Source organism: Oncorhynchus kisutch, linkage group LG11 (genome assembly GCF_002021735.2).
Source record: "Oncorhynchus kisutch isolate 150728-3 linkage group LG11, Okis_V2, whole genome shotgun sequence".
In the NCBI taxonomy this organism is placed as follows: Eukaryota; Metazoa; Chordata; class Actinopteri; order Salmoniformes; family Salmonidae; genus Oncorhynchus; species Oncorhynchus kisutch.
In genome coordinates, this window is record NC_034184.2 from 1,654,175 (window position 1) to 1,675,678 (window position 21,504).

The window sequence follows — 21,504 nt, forward strand, 5'->3', positions numbered from 1 at the left end:
ACAGGTCAGTATAAACAGGTCGGTATAAACAGGTTGGTATATACAGGTCAGTACATACAGGTCAGTACATACAGGTCAGTACATACAGGTCAGTATATACAGGTCGGTATAAACAGGTCGGTATAAACAGGTCGGTATAAACAGGTCGATATTTACAGGTCAGTATATAGAGGTCAGTTTAAAAAGGTCAGAATACAGGTCAGTATAAACATATCAGTATACAGGTCAGTATAAACATATCAGTATACAGGTCAGTATAAACATATCAGTATACAGGTCAGTATAAACATATCAGTATACAGGTCAGTATACAGGTCAGTATACAGGTCAGTATAAACAGGTCAGTATACAGGTCAGTATAAACATATCAGTATACAGGTCAGTATACAGGTCAGTATAAACAGGTCAGTATACAGGTCAGTATAAACATATCAGTATACAGGTCAGTATAAACATATCAGTATACAGGTCAGTATATACATGTCAGTATATACAGGTCAGTATTTACAGGTCAGGATATACAGGTCAGAATACAGGTCAGGTTATACACGTCAGGTTATACACGTCAGGTTATACACGTCAGGTTATACAGGTCAGGTTATACAGGTCAGGTTATACAGGTGAGGTTATACAGGTCAGGTTATACAGGTCAGGTTATACAGGTCAGGTTATACAGGTCAGTATATACAGGTCAGGTTATACAGGTCAGTATATACAGATCAGTACATACAGGTCAGTATATAGGCAGGGTAGCCTAGTGGTTAGAGCGTTGGACTAGTAACCGGAAGGTTCCAAGTTCAAACCCCCGAGCTGACAAGGTACAAATCTGTCGTTCTGCCCCTGAACAGGCAGTTACCCCACCATTCCTAGGCCATCATTGAAATTAAGAATTTGTTCTTAACTGACTTGCCTGATTAAATAAAGGTATAAAATAAAAAAACAGGTCAGTTTACTGTTCGGTATATACAGGTCAGTATATAATTATATATACATATACAGGTCAGTATAAACATATCAGCATACAGATCAGTATATCCAGGTCAGTTTAAACAGGTCAGTATGTACAGGTCAGTATATACAGGTCAGTATAAACAGATCAGTATAAACAGGTCAGTATAAACAGGTCGGTATATACAGGTCAGTATAAACAGATCAGTATAAACAGATCCGTATATACAGGTCAGTATAAACAGGTCGGTATAAACAGTTCAGTATACAGGTCGGAATATAGAGGTCAGAGTACATGGCAGTATATACAGGTCAGTATATTCAGGTCAGGATATACAGGTCAGGATATAGAGGTCAGTTTAATAAGGTCAGAGTACATGTCAGTATATACGTGTCGGTATACAGGTCAGTATATACATGTCGGTATACAGGTCAGTATAAACATATCAGTATACAGGTCAGTATAAACATATCAGTATACAGGTCAGTATACAGGTCAGTATAAACATGTCAGTATACAGGTCAGTATATACAGGTCAGTATATACAGGTCAGTATACAGGTCAGTATATACAGGTCTGTATGTACAGGTCAGTATGTACAGGTCAGGATGTACAGGTCAGTATGTACAGGTCAGGATATGCAGGTCAGTATGTACAGGTCAGTATATACAGGTCATTATACAGGTCAGTATATACAGGTCAGGTTATACAGATCAGTATAAACAGGTCAGTATATACAGGTCAGTATATACAGGTCAGTATATACAGGTCATTATACAGGTCAGTATATACAGGTCATTATACAGGTCAGGTTATACAGGTCAGGTTATACAGGTCAGTATAAACAGATCAGTATAAACAGGTCAGTATATACAGGTCAGTTTATACAGGTCAGTATATACAGGTCAGTATATACAGGTCATTATATACAGGTCAGTATATACAGGTCAGTATAAACAGATCAGTATATACAGGTCAGTATATACAGGTCAGTATATACAGGTCATTATATACAGGTCAGTATATACAGGTCAGTATAAACAGATCAGTTTATACAGGTCAGTATAAACAGGTCAGTATATACAGGTCAGTATATACAGGTCAGTATAAACAGATCAGTATATACAGGTCAGTATAAACAGATCAGTTTATACAGGTCAGTATATACAGGTCAGTATATACAGGTCAGTATAAACAGATCAGTATAAACAGATCAGTATATACAGGTCGGTATATACAGGTCAGTATTTACAGTTCAGTATATACATGTCAGGATACAGGTCAGTATGTACAGGTCAATATTTACAGGACAATATATACAGGGCATAAATCACTGTTCAGTATACACAGGTCAGCATATAATGTCAGTATATTTACAGGTCAGTATATACAGGTCAATATTTACAGGTCAATATTTACAAATCAGTATATACAGGTCATACTCAATGTGCAGGGTACTGGAGTGGCTGAGGTGGGCTTACACATAAACATATACATAGACGAGAATGTATTTCAACATTGAGCAAGTTTGGTAGTCCACGATTAATCTTAATCAGTCTTGGGAAGCCAGCCCTTTGTGTATAAACCCATTGTTTGAATGACCTCCCCCTACCTATGTCCCCTCACCCCTCTCACACTCACTCCTGTCAATCAATAGGTCAAATGGCAGGTGACCACACCCAGTTAGAGTTCCACAACATTGAGACGGGCATCGTGACGGAGAAGAGGTTCCTTTCACTGGTGCCCTCTAACTTCATAGGCCACCTGCAGAGCCTCTCCTTCAACGGCATGGCCTATATAGGTAGGTTGCCCCTAGGTTGGAGCGGCATGTCGGTAATTGGAAGGTTGCTGGTTCAAGTCCTGTGCCAGGAGATGGAAAAGTATTGATCTCTTGAGCAAGGCAGAGATGGTACATTCTCTCTGGAGGTACATTGCAGAATTGTGCTTCACAATGTGTTTCTGTTCTCGGTCAAAAGAAATATCAATAAAGTATCTATTCTATTCTCTCTGTAGACCTGTGTAAGAATGGTGACATTGACTACTGTGAGCTCAACGCCATGATTGGCTTCAAGAACATCATTGCCGACCCTGTCACGTTCAAGTCTCGGTTGAGCTACGTTGCTCTGACCACTCTCCAGGCCTACTACTCTATGCACCTGTTCTTCCAGTTCAAGACCACCTCATCAGATGGACTCATACTGTTCAACAGCGGGGATGGAAACGACTTCATTGTGGTCGAGCTGGTCAAGGGGTAGGTTTGTCACGACAAATTGTATAGAATAGTAATTCATATTGAAGGAAAGTGTGTGTGTGTCTGCATCATTATTCATGTCACTACCTGACTTTTTCCAGCTACCTGCACTACGTATCAGACCTGGGGAACGGAGCTCACCTGATCAAGGGCAACTCTAACAAGCCTCTGAATGATAACCACTGGCACAACGTCATGATCTCACGAGACACTAACAACCTCCACACCGTCAAGATCGACACCAAGATCACCACCCAGACCACCATGGGAGCCAAGAACCTGGACCTGAAAGGTAGGCTGCCTGCGGCTGGGGGTTTACTTTACTATCTACTGTGACGGAGAGTGACATTATGGGTACAGAGTGACAGAGGAGCTTACTGGTCTGCTGTTGGACAGTGTTCGTCACTATTGTTATGGTTTTGGGGTACAGTATTGACAGAGGTTTCTGGTCTGCTGTTGGACATGGAGTCTTTTACAGTTGACAGTCAGAGTCTTGTTATTGGAATTACTGTATCACAAGGCCCTTCATTATTACTACTATTATTATTATGTATCGTGGAACAGCTGCATGCTTCAAGGCCCTTTGTCAGTTCTAGACAAGAAGTGTATGCAGTTTATATCAGTACCTGCTTTTTTCCAGCAGGGGTCAGTAGTTCCACACTGGTCTATAACTGTGTATAAAGTATATTTAACATTTTTTTTTTCTTAGCAGACTCTCTTATCCAGAGTGCACACATAGCTAGGTGAGAAAGCCACATATGTGATCGACCACCTTGATTCGTTGTGTTTTTTACATTGGATAAAAGCAGAGACACAGAGCTACAAAATGGTTTATCATACGCTGCATTTGAGGAAAATTGGGAAAGTAATTCTGCTTTGAAAGTTGATAAACTTGTAACCTCACTTTTGAGAAAATGGCCTTTGAATGTTTTGGTACTACTACTGGAGAGCTCTCGTTGGTCTACACCTATTCAGAATCGTTCACATCCTCTTAATTTCTTTGGGACTGGGGGCAGTATTGAGTAGCTTGGATGAATAGGGTGCCCAGAGTAAACTGCCTGCTACTCAGGCCCAGTTGCTAATATATGCATATTATTGATTTGGATAGAAAACACTCAGAAGTTTCTAAAACTGTTTGAATGATGTCTGTGAGTATAACAGAACTCATATGGCAAGCAAAAACCTGAGAAGAAATCCAACCAGGAAGTGGGAAATCTGAGGTTTGTAGTTATTCAAGTCATTGCCTATCGAATATACAGTGTCTTTGGGGTCATATTGCACATCCCAAGGATTCCACTACATATCAACAACGTGTATACTGACCTGTATATACTGACCTGGATGTACTGACCTATAACTTTAGAACCTTGTTTGATGCTTATACTGTGAAGGAGGGGGGAATGGGAGCTGAATGAGTCAGAGGTCTGCCAGAGTGGCATGAGCTGATCATGCGCTCACGTGTGAGTTGGCTTGCGTTCCATTGCATTTCTACAGACGCAGGAATTCTCCGGTTGGAACATTATTGAAGATTTATGATAAAAAACATCCTAAAGATTGATTCTATACTTAATTTGACATGTTTCTACGAACTGTAATATGACTTTTCTTCTGAACTTTCGCCTGGACTTGCCCGCGTGAGTTTGGATTGTGTACTAAACGCGCAAACAAAAAGGAGTTATTTGGACATAAATGATGGACTTTATCGAACAAATCAAACATTTATTGTGGAACTGGGATTCCTTTGAGTGCATTCTGATGAAAATCATCAAAGGTAAGTTAATATTTATAATGCTATTTCTGACTTTGTTGACTCATGGCCGATATCTGTATGGCTTGTTTTGTTGTCTGAGTGCAGTTCTCAGATTATTGCATGGTGTGCTTTTTTGGTAAAACTTTTTGGAAATCTGACACAGCGGTTGCTGTGTCAGATTATGCATTCCATGCATAACACTTGTGTCTTTTAGCAATGTTTATTATGAGTACTTCTGTAAATTAACGTGGCTCTGCAAAATCACCGGGTATTTTGGAACTACTGAGCGTAACGCGCCAATCTAAACTGAGACTTTTGGATATAAATATGAACTTTATCGAACAAAACATACAGGTATTGTGTAACATTACTTCCCATGAGTGTCATCTGATGAAGATCATCAAAAGTTAGTTATTAATTGTATCTCTATTGCTGCTTTTTGTGACTCCTCTCTTTGGCTGGAAAAATGGCTGTATTTTTCTGTGACTAGGTACTGACCTAACATAATCGTTTGGTGTGCTTTCGTCGTAAAGCCTTTTTGAAATCGGACACTGTGGCTGGATTTAAAACAAGTGTATCTTTAAAATGGTGTGAAATACGTGTATGTTTCAGGAATATGGGATTTCTGTTGTTTTGAATTTGGCTTCCTGCACTTTCACTGGCTGTTGTTGAGGTGGGACACTACCGTCCCAAATATCCCAGAGGTTAAGCCAGCTCCACCCATCTCTATAAGGATTCACTTGTGAGGTCATGTGCTAAACAGTGACGAGTGTAGCAAAGATAATGACTAAAAGTGAAAAAATTCCAGAAAAACAGAAAGTGGCCAGATAACAATATTCAATTAATATTAGATGACGCCTTCCCAGTTTAAATTGATGGGTCATGAGAAAGAAATGCTATAACACCCAGCCACATCTTGCTAAGTGGATGGTCTCTACAGAAGGTGTAAACAGTACAGTGAAATGGTTGCTTTCATAGTAGCAATATCAGAAATAGATATTGTTAAGATAAAGAAAAAAATATACAGTATGTACAAGAACAATATCAATAACAACATCAGTGATATTGTTGACAGATGAGGTAGATAGTTATATGCATACAATCAGGGGTAAAGTGGCTGAGCAGCAGGATAAAAACATAAATAGTAGTGTGTTAGGGGAGAGTCATGTGACTAGAGACAGTGCTTATGACTGAGAACTCACCCCCAGTCCGAACCATGCATGAACAAGGGAATCTATATTCGGAGAGCCTGTTTCTGTGCTGCCCTTGACTTTGGTGCAGGGTATGTGATGTCCATAGCCTCTTCGTCACAAAACTCACTGATCATCTTAACAAGATAAGGTTGTCTAGCTGTGTCCAGTCCAGTTGGTGCTTGTACAGTCAGACCATCTATGGGAGGAAGGATGTCATCGTTCCGCAGCAGCTGAAACCTGGTCCCGACTCAGTCCGAACATTCCTTGGTGACAACAACACCAGTCTCCAGAGCATCGAAGCTGTTAAACAGGAAATAACTAAAACAATTGAGAAGACATTACAACCTTGCACAACATCAATTCACCTCCCAGAGGAAGAATAACCTCATATAATGCAAAAAAATATATTCATCTGAAGTGCTTCACAACACCAGCAATCTCAGACAAAGTGTTAACTCTGGTCTTTCTGAAGCGATGCTTGATGAGGCCAAAGCACCAGTCGGGGGCAAACTAGGTGTGGCCTGTGATCAGGAAGTGAAGGTCCAGACTGTGGTGGAGCTTGTGCATGGTCCGCCAGGCACAATACCAGAGCACAAATGTGTTCTTGTTTTGGCGACTGCAGTTATCACAATTCAGGTACACACGTGTTTCCCAAACTCTGTAGTTGTTGAAGAAATAGTACATGTAGTTGAAGACTACGCTGCTGCCTTTGCTGAATGACATTCCTTCATCAATCAAGTATTTCTCTTTGCATAGCTCCGTGAAAGCCATTTGCCTGCTTAGTGCTTGAGATGTGGGGTAGCAATTTTCTCCACATCCCGACTACATATACCTCTGGAAAATACAGAAATAATGTGAGATCAATAAAAGTAGTGCCAATCATGTTGGAGGTAAACTCAATAGTCACAATGTGTTGTTTATGCCTTACATACCGAGTGTTGTCATCAACCATCGGCATTAGACCCTTCTCCTTGTATGAGTGGTGGAGGAGAGTCAGGCGTGTTCTATTGATGCTGAAAGACAAATTCCAGATACAAATATTTTAGCATTATTATACATTAGATATCTATAATCTCTGTTAGACACACATGGCTAAATTGATGGGTCATGTAATCATCTGGCGAAGTGGAGTCTTTTGTTTAGACATGCTAGCTAAACAACCATAATCCCAATCCACAGAGTACTAGCAATGAGAAATGGAACTCTGAGATAACATTACTACACACAGATCATAAACATAATTTTAGCTAGCGAGCGAGCCAGCCATCTAACGTCAGCTAGCTAGCTAACAGTTTAACTTTGTGTCTTTTTGTTTAGACATGTAGATAGCTAGCTAAACAATGAACCATAATCCCAATCCAACGAGTACTAGCAATACAAACCGATTGTCATAGCTAGCTAAAGTTAACCAAATAGGTTCAACGTTAGCTAGCTAACACTAGGCTAAAACTAGCAATGTGAAATGGCATTCTGAGATAACATTACTACACAGATCATACACATAATGTTAGCTAGCAAGCCAGCCATCTAACGTCAGCTAGCTAGCTAACAGTCAGCTCATTTACAACGAAAATAACTTTCTGACAAAATTAGAAACGTATAATATCTGAAACTGTAGCTAGACTCTTACCCGTATAGATGGATGAATGCTTCATGGCAGACTGCAACCCCTTTCATTAAATAAGACGTCCTGTGTCGTTTCCGTTTTGTTTGTACATCTTGCTTGATCTGTTTTGTCAAGTCGCTCTGGTTCACACTGACTGTGTGCAATGCCATAAGAATCATCATATCTTTCTCCCCCTCTGTCACGGATACCACGTTTGCCCTTCATTTGAAGATGTCATCCAGAGACAGGTGTTTACAACAGCCTGCTGTGTTCTCTTTGCATCTCCCTCTGCATTTGCAATCAATCTATTCATCTCCTTATCATACTCTGCTTCTACCAGACATTCCACTGATTTCAAAACTCGGTCAACTTCTTCCGTGACAACAAAACTGTTGATTGCCGTTTCTTCCCCATCACTGTGATCAGAAGTCTCTACATTGTCTTCTTCAATTGAAATGTTTTTACCTAAATCAGGGATTTCCTCATCGTCTGATACATTTTCAGAGTCAAAGAGTCAGCATGACACGATCGTCCTCCAGAAAGTAGTACATCAGAACTTTTTCCCACTTACCTTTGTCGATAGCGCCTGATAAATTCAGGGCAGCAATGTTATTGAGAGCAGTAGCAACATATTTGCAGTTCTCCATTGCTAACGTTATATATTAAAAACTGCAGTAGAAAGGATTATCTAAACATAACGATAAGCTAATTTTATAGACACAAGATGCTACACCGCAGACCCATCTGAAACTCATCTCTCGGCATGTCCAGCCCACTCATTATCTCAGCAATTCATGGCTAGAGGGATGGTTCCTGACTTTTTTTGTGGCTAAACCAACTAGGCCCGAAATTGAACAATTTATTAATATTTACTGATGGAATACAAGTTTGTTATTAAGGAACATGAAAGTTAAAATGTTCCACAAGGCATTTCTGCAAAAAAAAAACATTTTGTGTGGTGGCAGAACGTAGTACTCAGGTCAGGGTGTAGGGTTTGAGTGTAGGCTGAAGGAAGAGAGGAGAAGTTCTTCTTGCTGCTCTGTCGGCAAGTACCATGGTCTTGTTGCTCTTGTCCAGATGGGAGATGACAAGTGCCTGGATTAGAACCTGTGCCGCTTCCTGTTTGAGGTGAGGTCGTACTCTACGGATGTTGTAGAGCATGAACCTGCAGGAGCGGGTCGCTGCTTTGATGTTTTCAGAGAACTACAGGATGTTGTCCAGGATCACGCCAGGGTTCTTTGCGCTCTGGGAAGGGGACACCGTGGAGTTGTCATCTGTGATGGAGAGGTCTTGCAGTGGGCATGCAGCTACGTCTTGGGGAAATAAGTAGTTGAGTGTCATTCTCATAGCAAGGAGAGATCATGTGAGGATATGACGGAGCACAGTGACTTGGTGTATAGGGTTGTTTTACTGAACAGCACCAATCCATTTGTCTGTTCTCTTCCTTTCTCATTCTGAATAGTCACCTCACCAGTGACATATTAACACTTCCTGTCCCTTTGTCTGCCCCCTCATGTGTATTCACCTCATCTTCTTCATTCCTATTAATAATGGAAGACTTCAACCAGAGAGCTATTTCCTATACGCTGCTTGTCTGGAGATTGAATTTCTTGACATGCCACTAGTCTTCATCTTCTTCCTCCCCCGTCCTTCACAGGCGACCTGTATATAGGTGGCGTGGCCAAAGAGACATACAAGGAGCTTCCCAAATTAGTTCACGCCAAGGAAGGCTTCCAGGGTTGCCTAGCATCGGTGGACCTGAACGGACGCCTCCCGGACCTGATGTCAGATGCCCTGGCATGTGTCGGCCAGATAGAGAGGGGCTGCGAAGGTAAACACACCCTAACACACCCTAACACACACTAACACAAGCTAATCCTGGCATGTGTGGGCCAGATAGAGAGGGGCTGCGAAGGTAAACACACGCTAACACACACTAACACAAGCTAATCCTGGCATGTGTGGGCCAGATAGATAAGGGTTGAGAAGGTGAGAACTCAATCAAATGTATTTCAGAGTAACCTGGCCTAGGGTGACCCATCCTCTTCTGCCTGTAGCATGTAGAAAAACAGAGATAAGACACCTTGGCCTCTATCAAAACAGAGATAAGACACCTTGGCAACTATCAAAACAGAGGTAAGACACCCTGGCTACTATCATAACAGAGATAATACACCCTGGCTACTATCAAAACAGAGATAAGACACCCTGGCTACTATCATCACAGAGATAAGACACCCTGACTACTATCATCACAGAGATAAGACACCCTGACTACTATCATCACAGAGATAAGACACCCTGGCTACTATCATCACAGAGATAAGACACCCTGGCTACTGTCAAAACAATGGTAAGACACCCTGGCTACTATCAAAACAGAGGTAAGACACCCTGGCTACTATCAAAACAGAGGTAAGACACCCTGGCTACTATCAAAACAGAGATAAGACACCCTGGCTACTATCATCACAGAGATAAGACACCCTGGCTACTATCAAAACAGAGGTAAGACACCCTGTCCACTCTCAAATTCAAATATTTGTGGACAAATCTGAGCTTTTCATAATGATTTCCTCTCTTTTTTCACTGTAATCATTGAATGACCGTCATGGTTATTTGTGTACACTGGACTATACCTGGTGTAAAATACAGTCAAGCAACCAGAAACTCTCCTCTAAAATGCCTTCCTCAGTGCAAAGGCTGGTTGAACATTGAAGAAACAAAGACAATAACTTGTCTGAAATTACAGTGTATTTCGCCTTTTAAAGTCCACCAGCCTTCCAAAGGGGAATATATGTTTTCTTTCTACATAGAAGTCCCTGTGAAAAAACAATTTTCATTCCACACTCTAGAAACAACATTATTTCCCCAATGCTTCTACTTTGGTCTTGACAGCCTCACACTGTTTCATCAGCCTCTTACGTAATTCATTAACCAACCTTTCATTCACTTCTCAATAATGTGAACACTTTTCCTTGTTTGTCAACAGTCCTTGTACTCTGCTCTCATGTGCATATAAACATATACACACGCAGACAGATAGACACACACACACACACACACACACACCCAAGTACAAAAAAACTCACCCGTGGCACATGTTAACCTCCATAAACTATGTTGGTATGCTGTTAGAATATGTTAACAGCTGCCAGTCCTCTACTCTCATCATTTCTGATTCATTCGGGTACCATATAATCAGATTGCTCTCAATGACAGTATAATCAGATTACACTCACTGACTGTAAGGGTGTTTAAGCAGAGAAGTCAGACGCAGGAGAGAAATAACTGTTTCCAACAGCTCAGTTTATTTACAAAAACCCACCGGAAAACAGAATAATAAAAATCAATGGGTAACATAACCCGACGCACACCAGTACAGACGTACACAAACACTTACAATAAACACTCACCCACAAGGACATGAGGGGAAACAGAGGGTTAAATATACACCAGTACAGACGTACACAAACACTTACAATAAACAATCACCCACAAGGACATGAGGGGAAACAGAGGGTTAAATACACAACATGTCATTGATGGGATTGGAACCAGGTGTGATGGAAGACAAAACCAATGGAACATGAAAAATGGATCAGCTATGACTAGAAGGTCGGTGACGTTGACCGCCGAACACCGCCCAAACAAGGAGAGGGACCAACTTCGGCTGAAGTTGTGACACTGACAGTATAATCAGATTACTCTCAATCAGATTACTATCACTGACCACATGTGTACAAGCACACACACACACACACACACACTGTGCTCTGTGCATGCTTAGTGAGTCTGCGTGTTTGCAAGAAGCAATCTTCTTGAAATATGGATTAGATTTGTGTTGTGTAAATAATAGTTGTATTTAATAGTTTTAATTTCAATGTCATCGTCCTCCACTCTTTCTGTGTAATATTGTTCTATATAATGATAATGCTATGACACAGACATGTTGATATTATTGTTCTTGTTGTAAACTGTTCCACACAACTGCAGCAGAGTACAATACCATATTCAATATCCAAACTTCCAGAGGAAGATACGCAATGCAAACAACCCATGGAAGATCAGTTCAGTGTTGGTGTGACTGACTGAAGTGTAGGTGTGAGTGAGTGAGTGACTGACTGATGTGTAGATGTGACTGACTGAAGTGTAGGTGTGACTGACTGACTGATGTGTAGATGTGACTGACTGAAGTGTAGGTGTGAGTGACAGACTGAAGTGTAGGTGTGAGTGACTGACTGAAGTGTAGGTGTGACTGACTGATGTGTAGGTGTGACTGACTGACAAGTGTAGGTGTGACAAACTGACTGATGTGTAGATGTGACTGACTGAAGTGTAGGTGTGACTGACTGACTGACTGAAATGTAGGTGTGATTGACTGACTGATTGAAGTGTAGATGTGAATGATTGACTGAGTGACTGAAATGTAGGTGTGAGTAACTGAATGAAGTGTAGGTGTGACTGACTAACTGAGTAACTGACTGACTGACTGAAGTGTAGGTGTGAGTGACTGACTGACTGAAGTGTAGGTGTGATTGACTGACTGATTGAAGTGTAGATGTGAATGATTGACTGAGTGACTGAAATGTAGGTGTGAGTAACTGAATGAAGTGTAGGTGTGACTGACTAACTGAGTGACTGACTGACTGACTGAAGTGTAGGTGTGAGTGACTGACTGACTGAAGTGTAGGTGTGACTGACTGAAGTGTAGGTGTGACTGACTGAAGTGTAGGTGTGAGTGACTGACTGACTGACTGAAGTGTAGGTGTGAGAAACTGACTGACTGAAGTGTAGGTGTGACTGACTGAAGTGTAGGTGTGAGTGACTGACTGACTGACTGACTGAGGTGTAGGTGTGAGAAACTGACTGAAGTGAGGTGTGACTGACTAAAGTGAGATGTGACTGACTGACTGCCTGACTGACTGAATTGTAGGTTTTGACTGACTGACTGACTGAAGTGTAGTTGAGACTGACTGACTGCCAGAAGTGTAGGTGTGACTGAGTGACTGAAATGTAGGTGTGACTGAAGTGTAGGTGTGAGTGATGGACTGAAGTGTAGGTGTGACTGACCGATTGAAGTGTTGTTGTGACTGACTGACTGAAGAGTGGGTGTGACTGACTGACTTAAGTGTATGTGTGACTGACTGACTGACTGAAGTGTAGGTGTGACTGACTGACTGAAGAGTGGGTGTAACTGACTGACTTAAGTGTATGTGTGACTGACTGACTGACTGACTTAAGTGTAGGTGTGAGAGACTGAAGTGTGGGTGTGACTGACTGAAGTGTACTTGTGACTGACTGACTGAAGTGTAGTTGTGACTGACTGACTCACTGAATTGGAGGTGTGACTGACTGACTGACTTGTAGGTGTGACTGATTGACTGAAGTGTAGGTGTGAGTGAGTAACTGAATAAGAAGGTACTGTATGTGAATTGTTCGTAATTATCACTACTAAAATTATATCTTGTTCTTTCTTCACCTCAAAGAACAATTAAAATGTATCCACTTCTTACGACCTTCAATTCCCTTGCTTTTATTCTCTCCTATTTTATGTTTCTGATTGACTCATGAAATCTTGTTTGTTACTTTGTCTCTCTGACTTATCTCCGACTTCTCTCTGTCGTCTCTCCGTCTTCTCTCTGTCGTCTCTCTGTCTTCTCTCTGACCTCTTTCTGTCTTCTCTCTGACATCTCTCCATCCTCTCCTGCTTATATTGTGTTTCCTGTTATTACAGTCTCTGACAACATTTCAGTGCTTTACTAACCTCTGGTATATTCTGCCTTTTCCTTTCCTTACTGTTTTGCTGACTTGATCAAGCATTGATGAAAGCTGATCTACAAGGTATATAGCTTCGTTTTGTTTGATACAGAGCCTGATAATCCCTCTTCCTCCCTCTGCATCTGTAACCCCACCCCACACACACACACACACACACACACACACACACACACACACACACACACACACACACACACACACACACACACACCGACACACACACACACACACACACACACACACCGACACACACACACACACACACACACACACACACACACACACACACACACATTACCCCAACCCACTCACACCACCCCAACCCCCCCACCCCACACACCGACACACACACACACACACACACCGACACACACACACACACACACACATTACCCCAACCCACTCACACCACCCCAACCCCCCCACCCCACACACCGACACACACACACACACACACACACACACACACACACACACACACACCGACACACACACACACACATTACCCCAACCCACTCACACCACCCCAACCCCCCCACACCACACCAACTTCTACAACCACCACTTCCACCCTCACCCCCTCGAACTCAATGACAACTCAGTGTTACGCCAATCACTCCCGTGTCATAACAATTGGGCATCAGCCCCAAAGGGGAACACAAGGATCACTCACCTGTCCTCTAAACTGACCCCTAGATCCTATACCTATATCCTATATCATTGTGGAGATCTGAGAGGATTTGACAGTTGTAAACTATATATAAATGGCTCCATCTTACCCTCTGAAGTTTTACCAAGTTTCTTATACCAATGAAAAGCTCTTGGATTTCCACAAGTGCGTAGGGCGTAGGGTCTAGGGGCGATCTAAAATTGGACCACCTCCATCATCTTGTACGGTATGACAGCCTCAGGGTCTCTTGTTATCATCTTCTACTAGTTTATTATATTCACTCTTGTTTATTTTGTCACATATAGTATACCTGTTACATACAATTATTTTATTGCATGGCTCATAGTCTTCATAGCCAAATTTACACGTTACCCAATGCATGCATGGCATTACACCAAATCTATATATCATTGTGCAATTTTTTATCAAAATAGATAGGGTCTTAGCTACCTCATGTTTGTAAGATAGCAACCCTTGTTACCTGTGTTAAGGGTGTCAAATTGTACTGTTGTTATCAGTAGATACTATGTTATTATTTCAATACTATACGGTGTATATGTTTCATTCAGTACAGTATTATGAATTTGTATATGGACCAATAGGATGAAAACCAATACGTACTGTAAATGTTAACCCACAAACCGTCATTCATGATAATAACAATGTTTAGTTGAATAAATTAGTAAATTATCCAAATTAAACTGAATAAAAATCATTACAACTCATTCACTTCATCCACAACCGCTACAACTAATTAAAGTTACTTGATATTCTGAATAATATAAAGCATTTTTATTAAGACACTGTCTAGTCTACATTGAACTAAAATATAAACACACCATCAAACAATTTCAATGTTTTTGTGACAGTTCATGTAAGGAAATCAGTCAATTGAAATAAATTCATTAGGCCCTAATCTATGGATTTCACATGACTGGGAACACCGATATACTGTACATCTGTTGATCACAGATACCTTAAAAAAAGTAGGGGTGTGGATCAGAAAACCAGTCTGTATCTGGTGTGACCAGTGTTGGGTTGTAATTCTCAGAGTAAAACACTCAACAGACATTATGAAAGCTTAGCCACGTTTATTCTGCCCAGAGGGTCAATACAGCCGCATTCAGACAACACATGTGTCCACCACCACAAATATACAGTTGACGTCGGAAGTTTACATACACTTAGGTTGGAGTCATTAAAACAGGTTTTTCAACCACTCCACAAATTTCCTTGACATCACGGGAAAATCTAAAGACATCAGCCAAAACCTCAGAAAAAAAAATGTGGACCTCCACGAGTCTGGTTCATCCTTGGGAGCAATTTCCAAACACCTGAAGGTACCACGTTCATCTGTACAAACAATAGTACGCAAGTATAAACACCATGTGACAACGCAGCCATCATACCACTCAGGAAGGAGACACGTTCTGTCTCCTAGAGATGAACCTTACTTTAGTGTGAACAGTGCAAATCAATCCCAGAACAACAGCAAAGAACCTTGTAACGGAGCTGGAGGAAACAAGTACAAAAGTATCTATATCCACAGTAAAACGAGTCCTATATCGACATAACCTGAAAGGCCGCTCCACAAGAAAGAAGTCACTGCTCCAAAACCGCCATAAAAAAGCCAGACTACAGTTTGCAACTGCACATGGGGACAAATATTGTACTTTTTGGAGAAATGTCATCTGGTCTCATGAAACAAAAATAGAACTGTTTGGCCATAATGACCATCTTTATGTTTGGAGGAAAAAGGGGGAGGCTTGCAAGCTGAAGAACACCATCCCGACCGTGAAGCACGAGGTGGAAGCACCCCCATGTTGTGGGGGTGCTTTGCCTCAGGAGAGACTGCTGTACTTCACAAATTAGATGGCTTCATGAGGAAGGAAAATTATGTGGATATATTGAAGCAACATCTAAAGACATCAGTCAGGAAGTTATAGCTTGGTCGCAAATGGGTCTTCCAAATGGACAATGACTCCAAGGATACTTCCAAAATTGTGGCAAAATGGCTTAAGGACATTTTTGTTATTGGAGTGGCAGTCACAATGCCCTGACCTCAATCCTATAGAAAATGTGTTGGCAGATCTGAAATAGCGTGTGAGAGCAAGGAGGCCTACAAACCTGACTCAGTTACACCATCTCTATCAGGAGGAATTGGCCAAAATGTACCCAACTTATTGTGGGAAGCTTGTGGATGGCTACCCAAAACGTTTGACCCTCGTTAAACAATGTAAAGGCAATGCTACCAAATACTAATTGAGTGTATGTAAATGTCTGACCCACTGGGAATGTGATGAAAGAAAGAAATCATTCTCTCTACTATTATTCTGAAATGTCACTTCTCCAGCGTGCCAGTAGCCATCGAAGGTGAGCATCTTCCCACTGAAGTCGGTTACGATGCCGAACTGCAGTCAGGTCAAGACGCTGGTGAGGACAATGAGCACGCAGATGAGCTTCCTTCCCTGAGGCTGTTTCTTACAATTTGTGCAGAAATGCTTGGTTGTGCAAACGCACAGTTTCATCAGCAGTCCAGGTGGTTGGTCTCAGACGATCCTGCAGGTGAAGATGCCGGAAGTGGAAGTCCTGGAACGGTGTGGTTACACGTGATCTGCGGTTGTGAGGCCGGTTGGACATTAGGCCTAATTCTCAAAATTGACGTTGGTAGATAAATTAACATTAAATTATCTGGCAACAACTCTGTTGGACATTCCTGCAGTCAGCATGCCAATTGCACACTCCCTCAAAACTTGAGACATCTGTGTTGTGTGACAAAACTTTACATTTTAGAGATGCCTTTTTGTTGCCCCCAGCCCAAGGTGCACCTGTGTAATGATCACTGTTTAATCAGATTGTCTCAGATCCGGGTTTATCTTCGGCTACATTTCTGTTTTCTTTATCTTCCCATGTGAATAACAGAAACACACATCTACTCTCCCTTGAAATGATTGGGTCTTCCTTTCCTGTGTCGGTCCTCATGAGAGCCAGTTTCATCATAGCGCTTGATGCTTTTTTGAAATTGCACTTGAGGAAACTCTCAAAGTTCTTGAAAATATCCAGATTGACTGACCTTCATGTCTTAAAGTAATGCTGGACTGTCATTTGTCTTTGCTTATTTGAGCTGTCCTTGCCATAATTTGGACATGGTCTTTTACCAAATAGAGCTATCTTCTGTATACCAACCCTACCTTGTCACAACACAACTGATTGGCTCAAACGCATTAAGAAGGAAAGAAATTCCACAAACTAACTTTTAACAAGGCTCACCTGATAGTTGAAATGCTTTCCAGGTGACTACCTCATGAAGCTGGTTGAGAGAATGCCAAGAATGCCAATGCTGTCACGTTGGCTACTTTGAAGAAACTCAAATATAAATATATTTTGGTTTGTTTAACACTTTTTTGGTTAGTACATGATTCCATATGTTATTTCATAATTTTGATGTCTTCACTATTATTCTATAATGTAAAAATAATAAATAAATAAATAAAACCTTTGAATGTGTAGGTTTGTCCAAACTTTTGACTGGTACTGTATATGGACCAAGGCCTCTCAACACACTATTTTCCAGAATAGTATGTCAAACATCATTTGTGTCTACTGACCAATTAACATTCACATGGGCACATAAATTACTGTAAATCAGTCGAAGGATATTTGTTTTGTAACAAAACTTGGCACACATGTTGAAAACACTGGAAGACTTTTGCAAGCATATCGACCACACAGTGGCGCTATGATTCGAAGTGATGAAATTTGGCTGATGGTGGCACAGTGGGCCCACAGCTGAACCTCATCTAGGCTGCTGACAGATTTAACAATATTTGTTATTTACTAAAAATAGTGGTGAGAGTGCAAAAGTAAAATAAATATGAATATCAGTAAGCAAGAGTACCTTAACTCACTAAAACTAATGACAATCTCATAAAAACTGTGTCTATATGTGTGTAAAGGGTTTCTTTGTGTAAAGTGTTTGTGTGTGAAAGCAAGCGAGACTGATAGAGCAAGGCAGATAGTGAGAGACAGAGCGAGAGCGAGAGAGAGAGAAAGAGACAGAGACATACACACAGAGAGAGAGACAAAGAGAGATGCAGAGACAGAGAGAGAGCGACAGAGAGAGACACAGAGAGACACAGAGAGAGAGACATATAAAGAGACATATGCAGAGACACAGATATATATATATATATATATATATATATATATATATATATATATATATATATACAAAGACATATACAGAGACATATACAGAGACAGAGAGAGACATATACAGAGACAGAGAGAGACATATACAGAGACAGAGAGGGACATATACAGAGACAGAGAGAGACATATACATAGACATATAGAGAGAGACAGAGACAGAGAGAGACAGAGACATATAGAGAGACATATACAGAGACAGAGAGAGACATATACAGAGACAGAGAGAGACATATACATAGACATATAGAGAGACACAGAGAGAGAGAGACAGAGACAGAGAGAGACATATACAGAGACATATAGACATTTGACATATATGACATTTGTAATGTCTTTATTCTTTTGGAACTTCTATCGGTGTAATGTTTACTGTTCATTTTTATAGTTTTTTTCACTTTCGTATATTATCTACTTCACTTGATTTTGCAATGTTGTAACATATGTTTCCCATGCCAATAAAGCTCCTTGAATCAAATTGAATTGAATTGAGAGAGAGAGACACACAGAGAGAGACACACAGAGAGAGACAGGGAGAGAGACACACAGAGAGAGACAGATAGAGAGAGACACACAGAGAGAGAAAGGGAGAGAGACACACAGAGAGAGACAGATAGAGAGAGACACACAGAGAGAGACAGATAGAGAGAGACAGATAGAGAGAGACAGATAGAGAGAGACAGGGAGAGAGACACACAGAGAGAGACAGGGAGAGAGACACACAGAGAGAGACAGGGAGAGAGACAGATAGAGAGAGACACATAGAGAGAGACACACAGAGAGAGACAGGGAGAGAGACACACAGAGAGAGACAGATAGAGAGAGACACACAGAGAGAGACAGATAGAGAGAGACAGATAGAGAGAGACAGATAGAGAGAGACAGGGAGAGAGAGACACAGAAAGAGCGAGAGAGAGAGAGACAGAAACAGAGACAGAGAGGTTATCAAATCAATAATAATAGATAAAAGTAACAAGTTTTAAGAGCAGCAGTAAAAAAAAAATATATATATATATACACAAGGGGCTGCCAGTACAGAGTCAATGTGCGGGGGCACCGGATAGTTGAGGTAGCATATACATGTAGGAACAGGTATGTTTGTCTCAGGCTGACAAATGCCATGTGTCAGTATATAAACTGGTAAATGGACTGCAAAGATTAAGTTGGATTATGCTTTTAATCATATATATGTGTTTAATTTTAAATTCCAATCGCATATTTTAAGTGATCCCTCCCTCCCTGTGCCCAGGCCCCAGTACAACATGCCAGGAGGACTCATGTGCCAATCAGGGTGTGTGCCTGCAGCAGTGGGAGGGGTTCAACTGTGACTGTAGCATGACATCTTTCGGAGGGCCACTCTGCAACGACGGTAAGACACACCTTTCAACTGCTTTGTGCATGTGCACGCACACGCATATACATGCACACACACACACACACACACACACACACACACACACACACACACACACACACACACACACACACACACACACACACACACACACACACACACGTTCACAATGTCCTACATTGCAGGAAAGTTCTCCTTCCACAGGGTGATTAAGATCCTACATATATATATTTGTATTTATTTATTTCACCTTTATTTAACCAGGTAGGCTAGTTGAGAACACCTTTATTTAACCAGGTAGGCTAGTTGAGAACAAGTTCTCATTTACAACTGTGACCTGGCCAAGATAAAGCAAAGCATTGCGACAAAAAACAACACAGAGTTACACATGGGGAATAAACAAACGTACAATCAATAACACAATAGAAAAATCTATATACAGTGTGTGCAACCTACAGTACCCTACAGTATATAAGAATGCATTTTGTCCTTTGTGTCACCATTTGTTGTAAACCATCACAAAACACACATCAAGTTTGCTTTTGTCTTGCTATGAACTCCACATTCCATACATTGAGTTCCACACGCTAAGTTGCATATATAAATTGTATCTTGACTGACTGGCCATTATGCCAGAAGAGTCGACTAAAGGTAAGTGTTGTCGTCATCATGGTGGCAACAACGAACACGTTTATTTGGGACATTGGAGCACTTTTCTTCTCCTGTCACTTTAGTACTGATGTCCTTTAGAACCACTCTGTTCTCATTAGCACTTATTATATTCCAGTCATTATATTCCGTGACAACTGTTCTATACTTTACATGCTGCATTTGAAAACTCATTATTATATTACCAGTAGCGGTGTGTGGGTAAAATCACTGGGGAAGCCAAGCCAGGAAAAAAAATGTGTTGTGATAATTTCGTTGTTTGCTCTATAACCTGGTAGTTCATATGCCACCATGAGATATATATATATATAATTAAGTAAAACCACAACTCCAAATCTCTATCTCCATCCATGGCTAATTTAGGAATGGGCCAGTTTTAGCTAGCAGGCCACCGAAGGATAACAACACAACGAGATGCAAAACAATTATGTTTCTTTGGTCAATGACCTTTGGCTTTTGATGTGAGGTGTTTGGTGTGAAGCCAAATCCAAACTGGCTTCCCTTGACCATTCACAGTTGAGCTCACTCAGTTTTGCTCAACTCTGATTGCCTATTATTTTATACAAAAAAATATTAAGGGAGGCCAAATGCTCTCTCGGTTCCCTTGTATTCAATGTTACAGGTGACAACAGTAGACTCTTTTTACCAGACAACATCAGATAGATGGTCTACACATACAGAGACAGAGGGGCGCTGTTTCGCTCATTCGGAAGCTTTCATCAGTGAGATATATTCAGCTTCTTGAGAATTGAAGGAAACTTATGAAGCAGAGAGACAAAATATACATTATTTTATAGGTTTTTTTATTCATTGTTTTATTTGCATCCATGAATACATACCACTGTATATGACTGTGGCCTCTGGCAATACAAAAGGACAATGCTATTAAACCCGAGAAGCCGGTGTTTGGAGGATATATTGGCATGGTGTTTTTAGGCACCCGTTCTGCATTTATGGACGTGACCCAGTCGTTCAGTATTTTTGTTCGTTCTGTATTTATGGACGTGACCCAGTTGTTCATTCTAAATGTTCCATTGCCATACTGACTGGCAACGTTCTTATCCTTTGCTTG

The 21,504-nt window shown here is 41.0% G+C and overlaps 1 protein-coding gene across 8 annotated transcripts in view; it reads left to right on the forward strand.

Moving 5' to 3' along the window:
* LOC109888042 (neurexin-1a) overlaps nt 1–21,504 on the forward strand; it is a 790,431-nt gene that overhangs the window by 352,230 nt on the left and 416,697 nt on the right. For all 8 annotated transcript variants that reach the window (XM_031835175.1, XM_031835176.1, XM_031835180.1 and 5 more), the window contains 5 exons: nt 2,607–2,750; nt 2,963–3,200; nt 3,302–3,492; nt 9,407–9,580; nt 19,659–19,778. In XM_031835175.1, the coding sequence (XP_031691035.1) occupies nt 2,607–2,750; nt 2,963–3,200; nt 3,302–3,492; nt 9,407–9,580; nt 19,659–19,778 (867 nt within the window). The remainder of the gene's footprint in view (nt 1–2,606; nt 2,751–2,962; nt 3,201–3,301; nt 3,493–9,406; nt 9,581–19,658; nt 19,779–21,504) is intronic.